The sequence below is a fragment of the Ochotona curzoniae genome, unplaced genomic scaffold, assembly GCF_017591425.1.
Source record: "Ochotona curzoniae isolate NIBS_2020 unplaced genomic scaffold, NIBS_Ocur_1.0 contig_1071, whole genome shotgun sequence".
NCBI lineage: Eukaryota > Metazoa > Chordata > Mammalia > Lagomorpha > Ochotonidae > Ochotona > Ochotona curzoniae.
In genome coordinates, this window is record NW_024464939.1 from 11,860,810 (window position 1) to 11,882,439 (window position 21,630).

Here is a 21,630-nt window from a genome sequence, read left to right on the forward strand (position 1 = left end):
GGGAGGGGAGGTGGAGTGATGGTGGGAAAACAAAGACATGGTTCTGAAGTCACTGAAGATTCTTTTCCTCCCTCCTTAAACAAAAAAAAAAAAAGAAAAGAAAAGAAAAGAAAGAAACTAGACTTGAGTGCGGCTTTGCAGGTATCTGGAAGGAGTCAGTAAAGCATTTGAGAAGAAACTCCCGTGTTCTGTCTTGGAGATCCTGTCTGCCTCTTGTACTCCGTGAAGCCTGGGCCGTGACCTTGCCTCAACGGTGGGAAGTTGACCCTGCTTTCATGGCTGAGTCCCGGAACACTGCTGTCTGGCCCCAAGCCCTCCCTGTCCTGAGTGGCCTTTGTGCTCACCCTTCCCCCCTCTTCCCTCCCCCCCTCCTCTGTTTCCTGTCCTTGGTAATAACCATGCACACACATACCCCCTGGACCTTGGCCTATTAAGCTCTTGGGCTCCTTCCCTCTTCACTTAGATGGAATGGCTCAAGTTCCTTGCTGCCTCAGCTACAGTTACTCATATTGTTCCGCCAGGATTTTCCTTTTCTTATCCTGAATAGGTAAAATTCCTGCCTCAAGAATTGAGGGTCTGGGCCCAGCGTGGTAGCCTAGCAGCTAAAGTCCTCGCCTTGCCTGGGCCAAGATCCCATAAGGCTGCTGGTTCTAATCCCGGCAGCCCTGCTTCCCATCCAGCTCCCTGCTTATGGCCTGGGAAAGCAGTCGAGGATGGCTTAAAGCTCAGGGACCCTGCACCAGCATGGGAGACCATAAGAAGCTCCAGGTTCCTGGCTTCAGATTGGCGCAGTTCCAGCTGTTGTGGCCAATTAGGGATTGAACCAGTGTGTAGAAGATCTTCCTCTCTGTATATGTGATTTTGCAATAGAAGTAAAAATATATCTTTAAAAAACCCTTAATTTTCTTAAAAAAAAAAAAATTGAGGTTCATGGCCCAGCCTGCTGCTTCCAAAAAACTCCAAGCACAAACTTAGGACGTGAGGGACAGCTTGGTGTTGGGATCTTGTGGATGTCATCCTGTTATATCCCGAGAGAGAGAAGGAGAGAGAGGGAGCGAGAGAGGAAGAATGTGTGTGTGTGTGTTTCCTGTTATGTGTGTTTTAAATTAGGTGATGTAGAGACTGGAGTTTCCCATTCCTTTTCTGGCCTAAAACGCATTGCAGCTGCTTTGACGTCTGTGTTAGGGAAGTGTGAGCAGTTCTGCACTTTTTTTTTTTTTTCCAGAGACGATTCTAGGACTCACTTATTCATGACCAGATTCTTTCTTGGCCACATCGTGTTAAAAGCAGTTATCGTGGAGAGCTTTCTTTAGAGCATGATACGATATTGCATCATATTCCTTCTGTAATATTCACTGTATAACCTTGGTGAGTTTGTATACTCAGCTTCTCTGTGGTACCAAGTTAGGTGACCCGCTCCAGGTAGTAACAACCTGTGCCCGGGTAATGGAGGTAGATGCATTTCTTTAGAAAACTGACACTTGGTGTTTGTTTTAAATAGGAAAACTTGTAAAAAAAAAAAAAAGTTAAGCATACAAACTGCTGTATAAAATAATCAGGATGCTAAGGCGGACATGAAACTAGGCAGATTCTTATCTTGTTTCCCCCTAAGCCAGCTGTGTGCCCCTGTCATCCACTGATCCAGAGGGTGTTCGTGGGCATGCTTTGCGCGCCAGAGACCACTGGGGCTGAAAGTTCAGGACTGGAGCTTGAGGGCCAAGGGTTGCCCACTTGTAGGCTCTGTCCCAGTGCAGTAGACTTGGCGTGTAGCTCGTTAGACCTAGAGGCAGGAGTGCATGTTTCTCCGCCTGGCTGATTGGGACAGGAAAAATCCCCCATGAGCCGGAGGCTTGTAAACTGACATGAAAGTGAAGGAGATGATGGATGTAGGAGAAAGTAGTTCCAGGCAGAGAAAATCAACTTGTGCAGAGACAGCAAAATGAGCATGTATTAGAAAGAGATGTTGGAGGTAACGGCACAATCCTTGGAATATGATTAATGCCACTGGGTTAAACACTTAAAATTATGGGTAAAATGACACATATTAAAATCGCTTATTTTAGATTTGTACATTCATTTGAAAGACACAATGAGAGAAAAGAGCGAGTGAGAGAGGGTTAAGACTCTCCAAATGGCTGTAATAGCTGGGACTGCACCAGACTGAAGCCATGTGCCTGGAGCTCCATCTCTGCCCCTGCATGAATGACAGGGGCCGCATCCTCGTCTGCTGCTTTCCCAGGTACATCGGCAAGCAGCTGGATAGGCAAAGGAGTAGTGGGACTTGAACTGGCGCTCAAATGTAGGATGTGAATTAAGCTGCCACAACACCAGGCCCTGAAAACAAGCCTTGGGATTGGTACATTGCTGTTCTTCTGTAGTCTGACCCCTGAGACACTGGGGCTGTCGCTTGGGTAGTTAGCCATCAGTCATCCTCAGGGCTTAGGCTTTCTGCAGTGCAGGCTACGCAGGGTCTAGACATGGCACCGCCCTGTGTAAAACATCAGGGAGGGCCCAGCGTGGTAGGCTAGTGGCTAAGTCCTCACCTTGCAGCTACTGGGATCCCATATGGGCACCAGTTCTAATCCTGCTGCTCCACTTTCCATCTAGCTCCCTGCTTGTGGCCTAGGAAAGCAGTAGAGGATGGTCCAATGCTCTGGGATCCTGCATCTGCATGGGAGACCCAGAAGAAGCTCCTGGTTCCTTGAATTGGCTGAGCACCAGCTGTTGCAGCTACTTGAGAAGTGAACTAGCGGACGAAGAGCTTTTTCTCTGTCTCTCCTTCTCTCTGTAAATCTGCCTTTTCTTAAAAATAAAATAAATCTTTTAAAAAAATAAAACAACTCTTCAGGGAATACCATGGAATGGGATTGAAAACTGATGGCAATCTGCAGAACTAGATGAAGAATTTAGGAAAATATTAGTAACCCAAAGGAACAAATTATCACCAATTTCCAGTAATTTGGGTTGCAAAGTGATTTGGGCCCCCTAGAACTATGTGTGACTTCCGATGGCTTGGGTTGCATAGCACTGTCTTGGAGCTGCCGGCCTGCCAGTTCTCATAGCGTGGAACAGGTGAAAGACTCCGCTTTCTTTCCTTGTTCTGTCCTCATACTTTGGCTTTTCTGTATGAAAAAAAAAAGTGTATGTTCTGAAGCAGGAGTTTAGAATCCGACAGACCTATGTTTTAAGCTTGGTTTGTTTGCGACTTTGGGCAAGTTGTGTCACCTTGGAGAAACTGCAGTTTCTTAGTGGAAATAAATACAGTTTCTGTCCTCCAGTGTTGGCTCTATGGGGTTCCATTTATTTCTGTCTTTATGCGATAACATGGCGTTAAAGAGAAAGTCATTTCATAACACCTGTTAAAGATAAAATGATAGAAGACTTTATTCTGTACTGTTGCCATAAGGTGGAGACTACTGCAAAGGGCTGCTCCTGCAGTGGGAGACAGACATTAGGCCTATTACTTTTCAAGATTTGTCTGTTTGATAATATGAAGGCTCAGTGACAGAAGGGGAGATCTTCTGTCTGTTGATTCACTTTGTAAATGCACACAGCAGACAGAGCTGGAGCAGGCTGAAGCCAGGAGCCCAGACTCCATTTTGGTTTCCCATATGGGAGGCAGGAACCCATGGCCTGGGACTGATATATCTGATGCCTCCCAGTATATATTAGCAGGAAGCTGGATCTTGAAGCTGGGCAGCTGGGACTCGGACCACGACTCCAGTACAGGATACGGACATCTCAGGTGGGGACCCAACTACTGAGTCGCAGCACCAGCCCCAAAAGGTTGGATTTAAGTTGGAATACAGCCAGGCAAGTGGATTTGTTAGCAGAGGGTCGGTAGCTAGGAAATCGGTAAGAGGAGCGTCAGGGGTGAGGAGGAGTCTCTGAGTTACCAGGGTAGGCAGCATCTGGAGGGTGGCAGAGGCTGTGAGGATCCAGGTGAGGTGGAGACTTTTGGCTAAACTGGCTTCAACACAGTTCTTTTTGCTAAAACTGAATCATACAAGAAAATGCATGGAAGGGCCAGGACAAAGTTCAGAAGAAGCCTGGCTGAAGTATGGGCAAGCCTTCTTCATCAGTTTATGCCTCCCATCATCATGGGAATACGTATCAGCCGTATTTGCTTTCTCATCTGTGTCTTAAAAATAGCGTTATCAGATTCTGAGAAGAAACATTAAAACTAACGAATGGGTGAGAATTTGGGGGATTATTGATACCATAAAATAATCTATAAAATGTTTCTGTTTCCCACCTCTCATGTTGTGAATGAGAAATTAATGTCTGGGGCCCAGCGTGGTAGCCTAGTGGCTAAAGTCCTCTCCTTGCAAGCACTGAGATCCCATATGGGCCCCAGTTTGTAACACTGGCAGCCCCTCTTCCCATCCAGCTCCCTGCTTGTGGCCTGGGAAAGCAGTTGAGGACAGCCCAAAGCCTTGGGACCCTGCACCCACGTGGGAGACCCAAAAGAAGCTCCGGTCTCCTGGCTTCGGATTGGCTCAGCTCCGCCTGTCGTGGCCACTTGGGAAGTGAATCAGTGGATGGAAGATCTTCCTTTCTGTCTCTCCTCCTTTCTGTGTATCTGCCTTTCCAGCAAAATTAAATAAATCTTAAAAAGAAATTAATGTCTGTTCTTTTCAAAATCAGACTCTGCTTCCCTTCCTAAGTGCTATTTTGTCAGTGTATGTGCAGGACAAGATCTAGAAAAACCGGTAAGGCTCATGTTCTCTGTCTTGCAGAAGTGCTGTGTGTCCGTGTCTGTGTATTTGGAGCACCTGGCTCAGCTTCGGCTCTAAGTGGAGTGCATTAAGTGGCAGTGGTGATGCAGATTTCCACACAGAGTCAAGACTGTCATGCTTTGCTGGTGCTATTTGTGTGTGTGTGTGTGTGTGTTTTAAGATTTATTTATTTATTTATTGAAAAGTCAGATATACAGAGAGGAGGAGAGACAAAGAGGAAGATCTTCCATCCGATGATTCACTCCCCAAGTGACTGCAACGGCTGATGCTCTGCCAATCTGAAGCCAGGATCCAGGAACTTCTTCTGGGTCTCCTTTGAGGGTGCAGGGTCCCAAGGCTTTGGGCCGTCCTCGACTGCTTCCCCAGGCCACAAGCAGGGGCTGGATAGGAAGTGGAGCTGCTGGGATTAGAACCTGGTGCCCACATGGGATCCCAGCGCGTTCAAAGTGAGGACTTTAGCCATTAGGCCACACCGCTGCTGCAGGGCCCTATTTGTGTTGCTTCTTAATCCCATCATTTTATTAGGTTAAACAGCACCTTAAAATGCTAATATTGGTGATTTGCTGCCACCTGCAGGCAATTGTTTGAAAGCAAACCTGGCATTGTTGCTAACCTTGGATACAGAATACAGAATCTCAAGGTCAGCTTGGCAACCCTGGAGCCAACTGGTGACAATTCCATTGCCCCTACCCCAAGACATGTCTTTTCCTTGGTAACCTGGCCACTTCAGTAATATCAGCATCCACTTCCGTTTTTTTTTTTTTCCTAAGGATACGCCTAAAGCATTATTGACAATTAGATACTGTGTTTTGTTCCCCCCTGTTAAAATAGATTTGCAAAATGGTGTTCATTTGAAAGAATGATAGACTTAGCTGTTTAAGACCTTGTTTGATGCTTGAATTTTATTTTGTTTTGCTCTTCGGTTCTGTTCTAGTTGAGGAAATTGGGAGTTCTGAGCAAAACACTCACAATAGAATAATTACTTCTGTAGTGATTGTGCTTGGCTTCATACTGTGCCACCTTATATAGTTGTCCCTTGGGTGCTTGTCTCCTCAATCCCATGATCCTACATAGAGGGTGTGCTGACGAGCACACAGGTCCTTGGGAATGACTCCTGATGGAATATCGCACAGCATCTGGTGCAAAGTTTGATTTGGCTTGAGTTGGAGTGTGAGTGCCCACACCAGGCAGCAGGAAATGGCTCCTGTAGTGTAACCCACGCAGCTGGCCTCTGTCTTGATGACTGCAAGGGACTGTCTGGGGATTTGAGCTGGAGGGTGACGCAATCGGCTCTCTGGTGCAGGAACACCTCCTGGACAGTCCATTTAAAGGTATTTTAGAGAACTGGAGAAGCAGTGTATTTCACGTCTCCTGCCTGTAATTGTTTGTGATACCATCTGTGTGCTAGAAGTCTCAATCCAATTCTGTGTGCCAGTCCAGTCTGTGGTTTCTGAACTTTTTTCTTGGCATTGCATGCATTTGACAATTGCATAAGCACCTCATGTCATTGTGCTGCTGCCGTCCTGCTGGTGGTTATTGTTGCCATGAGTCTTCCTGCCTTCAGCACTGAGCATACAGTGGGTACTGTGCTAAGTGCCCTGCCCGCCTGTGCTCTGTGCACTTAGTTCCCGTTGGCGCTCTCACTTCCCTTTGTGCTCCTGATGATGCTGGCTGCCTACCCCACTGCTTATTTTCCTTCCTCTGTCCTCTCTGCCCGTGGAGCCCATCGCCTGCCTTCTGGCATCTTAGAGTGGAACATCACTTGGCCCAAGTGGCGGATATTGTACTTGGGAACGGCCATGGTGGGGTGGTGAAGAACAACCAGAGTGACCAAGACATCAACTTGTGTAAAGAGGCCACAGGCAGGGCCTCTCCTCTGCCACCAGTGCGCTCACTGAGACGGCTGTGAATTCCTGCCACCTGTGATGTGGGGCAGATGGGCAGGCCATGGCTGGAGGAAGCAAGGGAGATTAGCAAACACTTGCCTCAGCCCTAACATTTAAATGTGGATGACCTGGTGTGATGGCTCAGTGGCCAAATCCTTGCCTTGCAAACACCACGATCCCATATGAATGCTGGTTCATGTCCTGGCTGCTCCACTTCCCATCCAGCTCCCTGCTTGTGGCCTGGGAAAGCAGTTGAGGACAGCCCAAAGCCTTGGGACCCTGTGCCTCCGTAGGAAACTGGGAAGAAGCTCCTGGCTCTTCCTGGCTTTGGATTGGCTCAGCTGTGGCAGTTGCAGCCACTTTGGGAGTGAATCAACGGAGGGAAGATCTTCTCTCTGTCTTTCCTCTTCTGTATATGTACCTTTCCAACAAAAATAAAATAAATCTGTAAAATCAGATAAAGTAACTGCATAAAATGTCCACGATAAGGAAAACATCTGTATCTCTTAAGAGTTAAGTTTACTAACAGTACTGTTTATGTAGAACCTTGTTGGAGCTCGAGACCGAACCAAATAGCGATATAAACTGGATAAAATTTGGAATTTTGGTGCTGGGGGAGAGGGGTCGTTGTGGTACAGCAGGTTAAGCCACTGCTTAGGATACCTGAATCCCATTTCAGAGTGCTGCTGTGAGTTCAGACTGCTCCGTTTCTGTTCTGTCTGCTAATGCAGGTGATAAGTAACTGATTTCCTGCCATCTCTGTGGGAGACTCAGATGGAGTTCAGCCTGGCCTGGCCATAGCCATTTTGTGACCATTTGAGGAGTGAATCAGCAGATGGAAGATTCCTCTGTCACTATTACTCTGCCTTTCAAATAAATAAGTCCTTAAGAAATGTTGCTATTTTGTCCCTTAGAGATTCTTTGAAGTAGCTTTGATTTTTTTTTTTTTAAATTACACTAAAGTGTTTTTCTGATTTCTTCCTTTGGTTTGGTGTGCAATGTTTGAGGGCCTTGCTGATCTCATCTTGACTTTGTGAATGGGTTTGGGCAGGAAGACAGGAGACTTGGGGGACTTGGGGGACAGCCAGCTCCTGGCCACCTCTGGGAATGTGGAGTTCGTCTTAATGGGTCTGTTGCAGAGCACTGAATATAGTAGGTTGGCCTTAAATAATGTGGAACATCTATCCATGAATAGTTTAGTTGTTCTTTTTTTTTCCCCTTTTTGTTTAATTTTTAAATTATTGTTATTTTAAGGACTGTCTAGCTGTCAGAAGGTTTCCTACCTGCAGTAACCAATGGAAGTAGCAGAGCGTTTCCTTATGGTCATTTTGCTTGTTGGGTGGTGGTTGCTAAATGTTGGAGTGGCCACCACAGGAAGGCCAAGATGTGCCCAGGCCGTCCCCCTCTGCGGCTGGTGGAGGGGGTGAGGTTTCATTGGAGCAGCGTCCAGCTGCTCTTGCTCTGTAGTGACTGCATTGTGAAGGGCAATCCCAGCAGAGAGCAGGCTGCGTTTGCTGAATCTTCTACTTTGGCGGCTTCTGAAGTAGTGGGTTCAGGCACTCGTCCAGGCTCTTCTTTGGCCCTTCTCTGGCAGTACCAGACCACCTGCTGGTTCAGCGAGGCAGTGTGAGCTGCTCTAGCCCGATTGTCTTTGTTCTGGGAGCAGCCTGAGGAGAATCTTCCATGGCTTTTTGATGCTACAGACTTTATTTTCAATCCCTACCAAAGGTGTGCTGAGGACGGACCCTGTACCCGAGGAAGCAGAAGATGCTGCTGCCAGCATCAGTGCCACAGAGAACCTGTCCGAGGAGGAGCAAGAAGAGCTGAGGCGGGAACTCGCAAAGGTACGGAAGTGTGCCATCGCTTGTGTTTCTAAAGCTTGTGCTACAATTATAGTTTGGAGTCAGTGCCGGTGCCAAGAAAGCACAGTGTATGTTCTTGCCCTGGCCATCCTAGCCAGGGGAGAGGAGAGAGAGGAGTATGGTAGCTGTCTTTAGGGGATAAGTTGGCTAAGAGAGGCAGACCAGGAAATGGGAGGTGGAAGAGAAGGTGCTGCTGGTCTAGGTCTCCTGATGCTCCAGTTTCTGCGTGACTGTGCTGAGATGGAAACTCAGAGCCTGCTCTGCATCCCTCTCACCTGCCTTTCTGAACATCCTTTCTTCCATGAAATTCACACAATGCAAAATGTACCAGTCTAAAGAACACAGCTCCGTGATGTTTTGCCATGTTTCTGGTGTGGTGCAGCTGCCACCTTTTCAGGTTCCAAACATCTGTTTTCCCCACGAGGAGACTCTCACTGTCATCAAGCTGTCCTCATCCCCTCCTCCCTCAGATCCTGGCAACACCCAGTCTGCTTTCTGTGTGGGTAGAGTTCACCATTTTCTGAATATTGCCTGTACTAAAATCATGTAATGTATGACCTTTTTATCTAGATTCCCCTTCCTCTCCCTCCCTCCCTTACTACCTCCCTCCCTCCCTTCCTTTCTCTCTTTTTTTTAAAAGATTTATTTATTTTTACTAAAAGCAGATTTACATTGAGAAGGAGCCACAGAAAGATCTTCTCTGTACTGGTTCCCTCCCCAAGTGGCTGCAATGGCTGGACCTGAGCCGATCTAGTCAGGAGCCAAAAACTTCTTCTGGGTCTCCCACATGGGTGCAGGGTCCCAATGCTATGGGCCATCCTCGACTGCTTTCCCAGGCCACAAGCAGGGAACAGGATGGGACATGGAGCAGCTAGGATGTGAACTGGTGTTCATATGGAATCCTGGTAGTTGCAAGGTGAGAATTTAGCCACTGATCCATTGCACTGGACCCTATCTGGCTTCTTTCTTTTTTTTTTTTTTTTTTAATTGTTGCTTACATTGTGTTATGTAGTACAGTTTTATAGGCACTGGGGCTTCCCCCCACCCCTCCCATACCCCTCCCCCCATGGTGGATTCCTCCACCTTGTTGCATAACCATAGTTTAAGTTCAGTTGAGATTCATTGCTTGCAAACACATGCCTAGCATAAAGTTCAGCGTCTTATTGTCCTATCTGGCTTCTTTCATTCAGCATAGGGTGTTTGAGGTTCATCATGCACAGTGTGTGTCAGTATTTGATTATTTTTTTCAAGAGTTATCTTTATTATTTGGAAGGCAGAGTCACAGAGACAGAGAGACAGAGGTTTTCCATCCACTGGTTCATTCCTCAAATGGCCACAAGGACCAGGGGTAGGCCTGGCCGAAGCCAGGAGCCTGGAACTCCATGCAGGTTTCTTACCTGGTTGACTGGGTCCCAAATGCTTGAGTCATCTTTTGCTGTTTGCCCAGGTACATTTGCTGGGACCTGGATCAGAAGTGGAGCCGCTGGGACTTGAACCAGTGCTCTACTTGGGATACTGGCATTGCAGGAAGTGGCTTTTAATGCACTACAGCACAGTGTCAGCCCTAGTGCTTCGTTATTCTTTTTGGCTGAATAATATTCTGCTCTGTGTATCTACATATTTTGTAGATGATTTGTTAAATTCTTCCATTGGTGGATATTGGGGTGATTTGTAGCTTTTGACTCTTGTGGCTAGTGAACTGAGAACACACACACACACACACACAAATAATTGTTTGAAAGCGTAGTTTTATTTCTTTTGCATATATAGTTAGAAATGAAATTTCTTTGTCGTATGATAGTTCCATATTTAATTGCTTTGGGGAAATACTAAATTACTCTTTTCAATGTGTTGTGGTGTAGTGGATTAAGCTGCCACTTGCATCATTGACAGTCCCATGTGAGTGCTGGTTTGGTATTCTGATTTGGGGTATGGATGCCCCAAGCACCACTTAACCATAATAGAAAATACTCATCCACAGGCTTACCTTTAATTCTGTCTTTCCATGAACTTTATGAGGTCCCCTGGAATGTAGAACTGAAAAACCATGCTGTCTTGGAAATGGTAGAAATGTTGTATAGGTCCAGGCTAAGAAAATGTCTGCAGCAATTCAAGAGAAACATCTTTTCTGTTGAAAAGATTTTAAGAACCCAGTTTTTCAGTGTCCTGGTATCAAAGGTCTCTTCTACACGATGTATGTTTCTGAGTCCACCCTGTTTCTCTTCCCCTGACTTAGCCTTTTCTTCTGTTCTTTTTCTGTTCATTGTAGTTTCTGCTTCCAGTTCCTTGACAGTATGTAAGCTCTCCTAGTCTCAAACTCTGACTGTGTCCTAACCGTAGAGCCAGGCTTCTCAAGGGCTTACCAGCCTCTCCTTCCACTGTCATCTCAGCTTCTCAAAGCTGACTCCCCCTGGTACTTGTCCCCTGGATAGGTGGCAGCCCTTCTGCTAGGAACCCACCTGGTGTGTGTTGGATTTTATTTTGGCTTGATGGTGTGCATTTTGATACAGACTTTGATTTTTCATTTAGTATAAGAGTCCGCAGTTCGGTGAGTGTTCAGGTGGAGTGTATAACTGAAAGGCTGACCTAGAGTTCAGGGAAGTGGATGGTAGCATCCTTTGAGTGCTACCCGTGTAGAGGACATTTTGAGCTCTTAACCTTCTTAAGCAGGACTATAGGAAGAGGGTGGAAGGTCAAGGGCAGCTCGAGGTGGGACACGAAAGAACTCCCGTGGATGAGAAAACAGCACAGCCCTGTAGGAGCAATCAGCATGGGAAGACACAATCTACTTCATAGCATTATATATTATTTTTAAACTGATGGTTACGTGAATTTGAACACCAGAAGAATGGCTCTAGAATTTTCAGCGTAGTTTTGTTCCTGTGGTCTTAATTTACTAAGTGACTTGCTGTTCATTTCCCTTCTCGTAGGTAGAGGAAGAAATCCAGACTCTGTCTCAAGTGTTAGCAGCAAAAGAGAAGCACCTGGCCGAGCTCAAGCGGAAGCTGGGGATCAGCTCATTGCAGGAGCTGAAGCAGAACATCGCCAAAGGGTGGCAGGACGTGACGGCCACATCCGCGTACGTTCCCCTGGACACCATGTTGTGCCCTACAGACATCCACAACACTTTTGCTCCTTTTGCCTGTGGAGAGGAAGAAAAAAGGGGCTGCACATATGTCTCTGGCACTTCTTTGGACTGTGAAGGGCTCTTTCCTTTCTCAAGTGTGGCTGAGACTTAGTTTTCCATACTGTTCTAGGAAATAGAAAACCAGCTGACCCCCAGTGAGAACTGAAGAAATCAAATCCAAGATCCAATGCTATTGCATAGTGGTCTCCCCTTATTTGTGCTTTTGCTTTAAGCCATGGTCTATGTATATTAGCTGGAAAATCCCACCAGTAGACAGTTCAGCTGCATGCCATTCTGGGCAGGATGATGAGATCTGTTGCTGTCTCGTTGTGTCATGACTGAGATAGGAGTCATCTCTTTGTGCACAGTATCCATGCTTTAGGTGATGTTCACCCAGTCACTTAGCTGAATAGGAGGGTTTGGTGTTATTTCCGGTTTTACAGGTATTCACTGGCGGACTTGGATTGTATCCTCTGCATTTAAAGGGTGGGCCACTTGAGAATAACTAGAATGCCAAATATGTGCAGTGTGTCATTTATTCATTTGTTGTTATTTATTTGAAAGGCAGTCACGCATAGAAAAGCACAAACTGCATTCCCTCATCCATTGATTAACCCCCTCCCTCTCATTTGCTGACAGTAACATGGGCTGGCTGGGATGAAGCCAGGAGCTGAGAATTCAATTCAGGGTTGCCCATATGGGTGAAAACGACCCAACTACTTGAACCACAGCTTGCCAGCTCCCACAATGTGTCTGAATAGGAAGCTGGAATTGAAGCAGAACCTGGATTGCAGCCTAGGCATTGCCCCCTAGCATTGCTGCCTAGGATGCAGGTGGCCCAAGCAGAATCCTAACTGCTGCACCAAAGGCCCGCCCCACTTTTATCCTGTTGAGCACTCAAATGATACAGCATTGTCATAATGCAGTTCTGTTTCCAGCAGCAGGTTCTAGGCCTTCTTGGTGTTCGGTCTTTGCTCCCATCTGCCTGGCTGGTGAGCTTAGGAGTCACCTTAAAGTTTTATCCTGAGCAGTGAGGCCAACTATACCCAACAGGCAAGTCCTTGGGTGCCTTACTCCCCTCACCCTCGTAATATGGGTTAGCAGTGGAAAACTCTTTTTTCACTTTGCTATAATAACCCTCTCTGGCTTTTTTTTTTAATCTCAAAAATAAACTGCATTCATTTGCATAATGGGTAGCTCTTAACCTTTCAAATAGAGACCATATTCTTCCGTTGTTTTTGCTTTTTCCTCCTCTAATTTCTAGGTAGCTAAAAAGAGGGAATTGATAAATTACACCCTTGTGTTACAGAAAATATCACACTAGAATCACTTAATGTATTTTATATACTCTAGAGTTCAGTAAGTCTTTGTTTGATAGCTCTATAGGCATGCAAGTTAAACATACAACTTTATGCCCATAAAAGTTTGTTTTTTATAATAAAATGTAGATGAGCCCTACTTCTCTGGACCTACTTCTTGTTCTTTTTAGGAGATAAAGTTATCAAAGGCATCTAAGAAATTTAATGTTAGTTTCATTTGGCTTATGTGGAAAAGGCACATATGCATTATCTGTTCTTTGAGGCTCTGGCTCGTTTCCATCCTTGTTTCATGACTCTTGGTAGACTGTGCCCTAATTTCTTTGGCTTTGCCTTTATGGGGCATGTCTTTGCAGCGGGACAAGCAATGGTGATTCAGTCCAAGGTGGGGTACTACTGCCTACTCTGGTGGTCAAGAAGGATTCTGGAAGTTCTTGACAATATTTTATTTTTGAGAAATCCGCAGCAGGTTTTGACCATTGTCATTTTCAGCACTAGAAAAGGTTTAACGTCTTTCTTTTTTTTTTCCTGTTTATCACTTCACATAGATACAAGAAGACCTCCGAAACCTTGTCTCAGGCTGGGCAGAAGGCTTCGGCTGCCTTTTCATCCGTTGGCTCGGTCATCACCAAGAAGCTGGAAGACGTAAAGTATGTCCTGGGTTTTCCTTGCCGGCCAGGTAGCTGGGGCAGATTGCAATGTTATTGTGGTCGCATCTGTTTGCTGTCTGTGGCTCTGGGATCACAATGCATCCTCCGTTTAACTGGCAGAGAGCACCCTTTCACACCAGCGCCTCAGTTGCTTGTCTGCATTTCTGTAGGCATAGCATTCTGACTTCAAAGTAATCATCTTAGGTGTCCACCTAAAGATTGCTGAAAAATTCTGGTTGTGAACTTTTTTATCTCTTTAGTCCTTGATCGTACAAGGTAAGTATGCTAATTTGTGATTGTGCGCGTGGCTTGGTGTCTTCCTGGGGTTGAGTATCAGAGCATTGAAGTGCACGCTTGGCTTCACATTGTGTGTGTGACATGTTTACACCACAGTGTCCTTACAACATGCTCATTTGTGCACTAATTTGTACTAACTGTTAACCTATCTGCCTTCATGCTTAGGTACAGAAGTTGATTTTGAAGCTGTTTCTTTTTGTTTTACACTTGTATTTTAGATGAGTCTGCAGAATTTTCTTTGCCCTTATGACAAAACTACCTTGCTGTGTTTTGTGCCTCTCTTCATTGTGTGGGTTAGACTAGCGCTGAAAATGTCAAATGTGGTTTAAGCCAGCTGTGCTTCTGTTGGCATGCATGTTTTGTGTTGTTTCTTAATGCTGAGATTGCATGAATTTGTATTTTTCTTTTGATGGGAAAGTAGATTTTACAACCAGAATTTTCTTGGTTGGATAGGTTTGGTGAATCAACGTATTTGTGTTGTACTTTGAGCCAAAAGAACTCAATTCATTGCTCACTGTGTCTGGACTATTCATTCTAAGCATGATGTCCTAAGAGTAGCTTTCTTGAACCATCTCAACTTTGATGTACACAGCTCTTAGATGCTGTCTTTGCTTTATTTTGCTGGCTGAATTGTGTAGCACTTTAAAATTTGGCTACAACATTGTACAACTTGTAATAACTAGGTAATTTAATTGTTTTAGATTTACCAGAACTTCTTTCTTTTTTAATGCTTACTCCGGCTTCTCACAGATTGCAAGCTTTTTCACATTCGTTTAGGTAAGGAGAGTTGGACCCCTTGCTGCAGCCTAGCGACTGTGTGAGACAAGTGTGCAGAGATTAGATTCTTACGCCATGTTGGATGGTCATGTTTGTTCATTACTTAATTTTCTTGCATTGGAGTATCTTTTTCTCCTAGTGCATTCTTAATTTCAAGGGAGGTTTTCTTGTATACCATGGATAATGGATAAATTAAAAGGAGATTTTGACACTGAGGTTCAAGGAATATGGAAAAGATTTTTGCATTGCTTTTTTCTCTTTTGTAAGAAGCAGCTCTACCATGGCATATAGAATTCCTCCCTTCTAATGTCTGACTTTGTTTTTGGTTTTGATGCCTTTGTTTCTTTGGTGCTTTTGTGAGGATGTTGGAATTCTTCACCTGGGTCCTATTATGCGGTTGTAATAGGCAACATATGGCCTGCCTCCTGATGTTAGTCTTCCATCTTACACGAGTTAACTCTTGTAATTGTAGGAAAATATACATAAGATGCATAAGGCACATCTTTGGTTAAAATAAAGCCTATGATCCTTGAACAGAGTGGCTGAAGTAAGTGAGAATTTGCACCAATTTAATGAAAGAGTTTTATTACTATCTGATTAGAAAATAAATTTAGATGTGATACAAGCATAAATATAAAATATAAAAAATATGTATGAACTTTTGAGGACTGTGTTTAATTAGTATAGAGCATGGTATTTTTCTGTACCTTTAAGTTATTTAATTTATTTGAGGGGAAGATTGTCAAAACAAGAAGGGAATGGGGGAGAGAGAGAGAGACCGAGATCAAGACTACCTGTGTACATCCCATTTGCTGGTTCATTCCCCAGACACTTGCACTAACCCAACCAAGGCTGAAGCTAGGAGCTGAGTAAGTTCACATCTCTCATAGTGGGTGACGGAGATACAACTACTGGGGTATTCACTGCTGCCTTCCAGGGAATGCAGGAAAATAGAATCAGGAGGTAGAGCCAGAAATTGAACCCAGGAATTCCAGGATGAAATGGGGGCATCCAAACTGCTAGACCAAATGCTAAGCCCATCTGTATCTTTGAAGATTAAATAAGTGCACTTAGGTATATGGATCAGTAAGTACTGCTTATTAGTTCATCAGACAGAAATTGAATTCATTCTTTTCTGGCTCTTTATGTAGTCATTTATTGCGATTAAAAAGTGTAATTTTGAAACTATACTCACCATTTTCAGTCTTGTTTTAAATGAGTATATATATTGTACATCAATATGTGCAGGTTTTACGTCTTGGGAATGAAAAAGAAGATTTTCTGTTGAAGGTTTGACTTGATAATTACAGATCAAAGATTGAATTAGAGTACTTAAAAGAATCACTTTTGGGTCAAGAAGTTTTACTTGATAACTAAATCAGATTTTATTTATAATTAAATGTGTTTTTGTGTGTATTGGGAGGAAAGCTTCTAAAAGTTCATGACAAGTGGAATTAAAATATGTTTATTGTGATACAGACTTTTTAAAATTCCATACGTAGTGTTTCTATAATACACATTTTCCATGAACTTATATGAAATCTACCTTGTGACTCATATGAGTCACCAAGGCAAACACTGGCCAGGTTCAACTCTATGTGAAGATGAACCTAACATTTATTTTATTTGAAAAGAGTGGAGAGACAGAAGGAGATCTCCCATCTCCTAGGTCACTCTACAAATGCTCACACAACCACAGCAGAGTCAGCCTGCAGCCAGGAGCTAGGAATGCCATGTGGGTGTCTCATGTGGGGACCAGTCATCCAAGTTCTTGAGTTATCATGCCACCTCTGAGGTGGATGTGAAGTGAAGATAGGACTCTATCCCATACACATGGGATGCTGGTGTCCCCAGCAGCAGTGTAACACACCATGCCACAACACCTGCCCCTGAGAAGAGGGCACTTTATAGACACTGAGTGTTCCAGTCCTAGCAGGAAGGCATTTTCTCCCATGGAGTTGGTTACAAATGGGTGGTTTTGTGAAATAGTTGTGTAATCTGTTTGCTTTGCGTCTAACTTATCTGACAAGTGCATATTAGTTGTTCCACTATCTGATGCCATTATGAGTATGGAAGGAGAAAATCTACTAGTCTTTCCAACTTGAATGTATGAGACTGAGTAACAACTTTTATTTTACGTGTTAACAAATACATTAACTGATAATGTATTTGTGTTATGCCTCGTTGAGACATAACACATCAGAGATATCTTTTGGCTTGAGAATGAAGTATTTGAAGGAGACGTTGGGAGTCAGGTAACACATAGTAATGGTAGCTGGGGAGATAGCCAGCCTTTCTCCCAGGTGTTGAGTTGATATCCACTGTTTTCTTATTTGTTATAGGTATCTGATTTAACTATCATGCTTTTAACATTTTGAGCAAAACTTAACACCTTCTTGTTTTAATTGTTGCCAGTGTTAAAAATCGAGTGTTATTAAAAGCATCTTATAATAATTTATGTTGTGAAGGTGTGATTACTAACTTTATTTCCAAATCATATCTTGCCCTTTTAAATGAGTGTTTCTTCATGCAGAACTTTAGACATAATTTTGCTTGGGATTTACTAAAGTTATTTTAGACAATTTCTTTGCTGAAAACTTCCACTACTTCATGGGGAGAAAAAAGATCCCTTTTCCTTTTTAAGAGAAAGGGATAATCTTTTGATTCAAAACTGAAATGCTTCACTGATCTTGTCTACCTTCCATGCCCTTATTTCTCAAATTAGTTTCCAAAACATTTATTTATTCATCCTTTCCTTCAGAAGCACTTATTGAATGCTAACTGTGTGTCAGAATTGATCTAGACTGCTGACTTGGAATTAACATACAAAATAATGGGAAAATGTGAAAGCTATAAGGGACTATATCTAAGATGAAGTAATGTTTATTTTAAAATAATCTACAGCAGTAATAATAATAAGTAATTATTTAACAGGCGAGGCTATGGTAACTACACATGTATTTCAAAATCTTTTTGCACCAACGTAACCTTATCCTTTAATTTCATTTTCTGTGTATTCTTTGGCCTTTTCTACCTTTCATGTTTAAATTTCTGAGTCTAAGTCACCATAATTGCTTATTCATTCATTCTTTGACTTAAGAATAGTTGGATTTCAGATTTTTTGTTGGAATTGATTTCCCATTGCTCATGAAAATTCCCTGCATATAGAATATCTGAAGTAGATAGTCTCACTTTTTTATATTATAGATGAGAAAACTTCACCTTACATTTCCTTAGGGAGGCTGAGTGACTGTCCCAAGGTTACCCAGCAAGTGCGGATGGCTGTGAAGGCCAGAGTTTGAACCCAGATACACACTGATTCAAGAGCAGTGGAGGTTTAAGACTGTCTCTCTGGGAACTCTGCAGGACTTTCTTCCTTGTGTCAAGGAGAAAATGGAGTAGTAGTGTTGGAGAGCTGTTAGAAGCTTGGCACGCGGTGAACACTGCCACATAGGAGCCCTTCATGCTGTCCCCTTCACCTCCTGCCTCATTCATTGTTTGCCCGCCTCCCTTAACAATAATTGGGGATGGAAAAAACAAACAGCTATGTGAGGAACAAGGACATTTTAAACATCAGCTCATCTATTTCAAGTGCAGTTTTCCAGTGAGTGAACATGAAATTGAAAATTGGGAATCAGAGAGAATCACGTTGCTAGCCAACTTTTTTTTTCTCAGTGTTTTAGAACTCTGCATTCCTACTTTGATTACAATTGCATGTATTTGAGGGTTACAAATCCAGGTTGAAAAAATTCTAACAAAATTTGCTTTGTGGATGAGCACTGATGTTCCCTACGTGCTGTTAGTTGATTCTGCTCCAACAGCAACATGGAAGCACGTTGTAACTTTGTTCCCTTTTCATAGAGAGGCCAGAAGTAAAGAGCAGCCTTCTCATAGTCAGATTATGGACAAACTCCCAACCAACTTGAATTTCATTTCCTATCTGAATGGACTGAAATTGACATGTACTCCCTGTTCTTACTGAAGTGGATGCCTGAAAAGCAGAGAAACTGACTTTAAATTCCTTTAGTAATTGATTTCATGCTCTGTTTCATGGGTATATTTTTTATTTTTTAAATTGTGAGATATAACATGCAAAAGTGCTCAAAACTAAATTCCACTAAGTGATTAAAAAAATAAATGCCTTATTCTAATCACTTCTTTGCTTTTCCAAATATATATATGTTTATTCCCGTTTAACGTAAGTCAGTGTGAGCTAGCTGTGTTTGGGAGAAAGAGGCACAGAACCAGTTGGCTGGCTGTTGGATGTAATAATCTTTTACATAGGTGCTTGGAAATAACAATTAAGCTAATTGGGAATTTCTTAAACCTATGCCTATTTTACCTATTTCCTCCTTTTGCTGATACTGTAGAATTTATTGTTGAGTCCCATACTCAAGCAGTTTGTCATGGTTGGCTGTTACCTTCCGCTGCCAGAATTTGATGCTTTCTCCCAAATGAATGTCCTAGTGAAGAATCTCCTAGTTGTAAGGAGCTAAAACCTGCTGGTTAGCTCAGCTAAAAAGGGAGCATGTTGCTTACATAAGTTCTTTTGTCACTCACAGAGAGGAAAGGAATCAAATCCAGGCCCCACTCACCTGCTAAAAAACAGTTAAAAATTTAGATAGTATTTGGGAACCAAGGAAACAAAAACAAAAAACCCAAACTGTTCTTTTCTCACCCAACCCTGGTCTCTTCATGGTCATGTCTTCATTATTTCCTCTGCCTCTCTTTGGGCTTATTTGGGTTCTTTTTTCTTTTCTTTTCTTTTCTTTTCTTTTCTTTTCTTTTCTTTTCTTTTCTTTTCTTTTCTTTTCTTTTCTCTTCTTTTCTTTTCTCTTCTTTTCTTTTCTCTTCTTCCTTTCTTTTTTGCATGACGGGAGGGGCACAGCTGGCTTCCTCCTGCAACTTCCACCTGATGGCCCAAAACATCCTTGTCAGCATCAGGGTCTCTGTGACTTGCTACCCCGCCATCCCGCTTCCCGAACACTCTATGTGGTCTGGAAGCTTAGTGTGATGAACAGTCTCTGAGGGTAAGAATCTTGGCGTTTTAACTGTTCCTGTTGAGCCCAGCGGGTGGGTCGCTAGGAGTGGAACTGTGCTGGGTGCTGCTCCACCGATCCACTCACTGTTGTCAGTGATGATATTCTGGGCAGCTTCCTTTAGAAGAATCTGAGGAAGGGGAGATGATGGTGGAATCCTGGTGTTGGATATAAAGGTTGTTTTCCATTCGTCTCTTTCCTTCAGATTTGACAATAACACACCATGACAGATCAAAAAGAGAAAGAATTGGCAAATTCCTTCTAGAACAGATCACAGTCATATACCCAACACATTGACTATCATTGTAGGAAGGAGAGAATGCTGACCTATGTGTCTTTTCTTGAATTTATGTAAAACATCAAGTACAGAGATATCTAGATATTTTATTGTTTCTCTCGATTACATAAAACGTCAGCCTATTTTGATGTATATCAAGAGCATATTCTGTTACTACATGTTAATTGCAAAACTAGATTTGAGCGATTACATTCAACACACAGTATTGCTTGTAGCAGCAGTCTTTGAGAAAACTCAGTTATAAAGACACAAAATATTTATGCGTAATTAAGAATTAATACTCTTAACTGAATTGCCCAAAAGATCATATGCCCAAGAAACTGTGTAAATGTCTAAATACATACTAACTGCATAGAGGTAGCATTTGCAGAATATAATGATTGTCTGAGCTCAACAATTAAGATGTGTTCGTCTTGTGAGGTAGTCCACCCAGGAGTTGGTTAAGAGTAGACAGCCTTGAGCCCGAGCCAGTAAACGCCACGGTCTTCCAGTGAGAAATTAGTCTTGGCAAAACTGAAGGCCAAATGTTATTTGAATACCATTTAAGAATGTATAGTTCAGATGAGGAAGTAAGTATTTTAAAAAACTGATGCTAATAAGGAGTGACTCGGAACTTTTAACACACTTAAAGAAATTGTCACCTAGGTGATTTGACACCTTCTGGGGTTGAGAGAAAGATTTCCTAAGAGCCTGTGTGTGTATACGTGTGTACATGTATGTGTGTGCACTTTCTTTTTTGGGGGGGATGCAGTGAACCTTGAAAAACAAGTCCTCAGACCCACGTTCTAATTCTTCTATGTTTTATGGTGAATCACTTAACTTCTGAGCTTTGGAGCTCCAGGTGGAAGCACTTACCAGTTTCAAAAAGTGCTGTAAAACACAGCTGTATTACTACTTTCTGACTGGTAAGATTAAATTGACATATGACTGAAAGTGTAGTGTGTTGAAATACTTTTGATCCCCTCCTCAAAAAGTAGGTAATTTGTCACGGCACTGAAGAATCGAACTCCCCAAAAGTAAGTGTTGTCAGCTTTTTTATGTCAGATCACCACTGTACTAACTTCCTTTCTGTCTCTTTTTAATGCTGCCTCTTAGTATACGCTCCATTCAACATTCAATTAGCATGCCTGCTATGAGGTAAAGTATATTTTTACAAAATGTGGCTGGCTGTACAGTTTCCTATCCTAATGTTTAACTTAACCTGGAGCAGGGGTATAGAGTTTTACTCTAAGAAAATGTTTGTTTAACACTGTATGAGTTTTCAGTTACTGTTCCTGTCTTGAGACAGGCAAGATTTATCAAAGATTTGTGAGATTTCTCAGGGAATTTTTATATTTTGTTTTGCGACACCTTTGTTTCATATGTGACGTTGGTTTAATTAAAAGTGAGCGATTCTAATAACTTTTTTCATAGAGGCAGGCGTCGTACCTCCTCTGTCTGCCTATGCCCTAGTTGTATTCCCCTTTTCTTTTCTCTTTCTCATTCACCTCCCTCATCCCAGTGAGCCATTGGGAATCAATTTTGATTTCCTTTTGCCATCTGCTTCCATCAGTGGGACTAGTTACCATCTCATCCGCCTAAAGAAGCAGAGAGGGGAATCTTATGCCTGCACCACACTTCAGTGTACGTCAGCATCGCT

The 21,630-nt window shown here is 43.1% G+C and overlaps 1 protein-coding gene across 5 annotated transcripts in view; it reads left to right on the forward strand.

Moving 5' to 3' along the window:
* The window catches only part of TPD52 (tumor protein D52), a 141,095-nt gene that overhangs the window by 5,023 nt on the left and 114,442 nt on the right, over positions 1-21,630 (forward strand). For 2 of the 5 annotated variants that reach the window (XM_040994079.1, XM_040994109.1), the window contains exons 2-4: positions 8,354-8,469; positions 11,418-11,566; positions 13,479-13,580. In XM_040994079.1, the coding sequence (XP_040850013.1) occupies positions 8,354-8,469; positions 11,418-11,566; positions 13,479-13,580 (367 nt within the window). Of the gene's footprint in view, positions 1-8,353; positions 8,470-11,417; positions 11,567-13,478; positions 13,581-14,627; positions 14,655-21,086; positions 21,129-21,630 lie in introns of all 5 variants that reach the window. The other 3 variants (XM_040994087.1, XM_040994100.1, XM_040994093.1) reach the window with 3 other exon arrangements.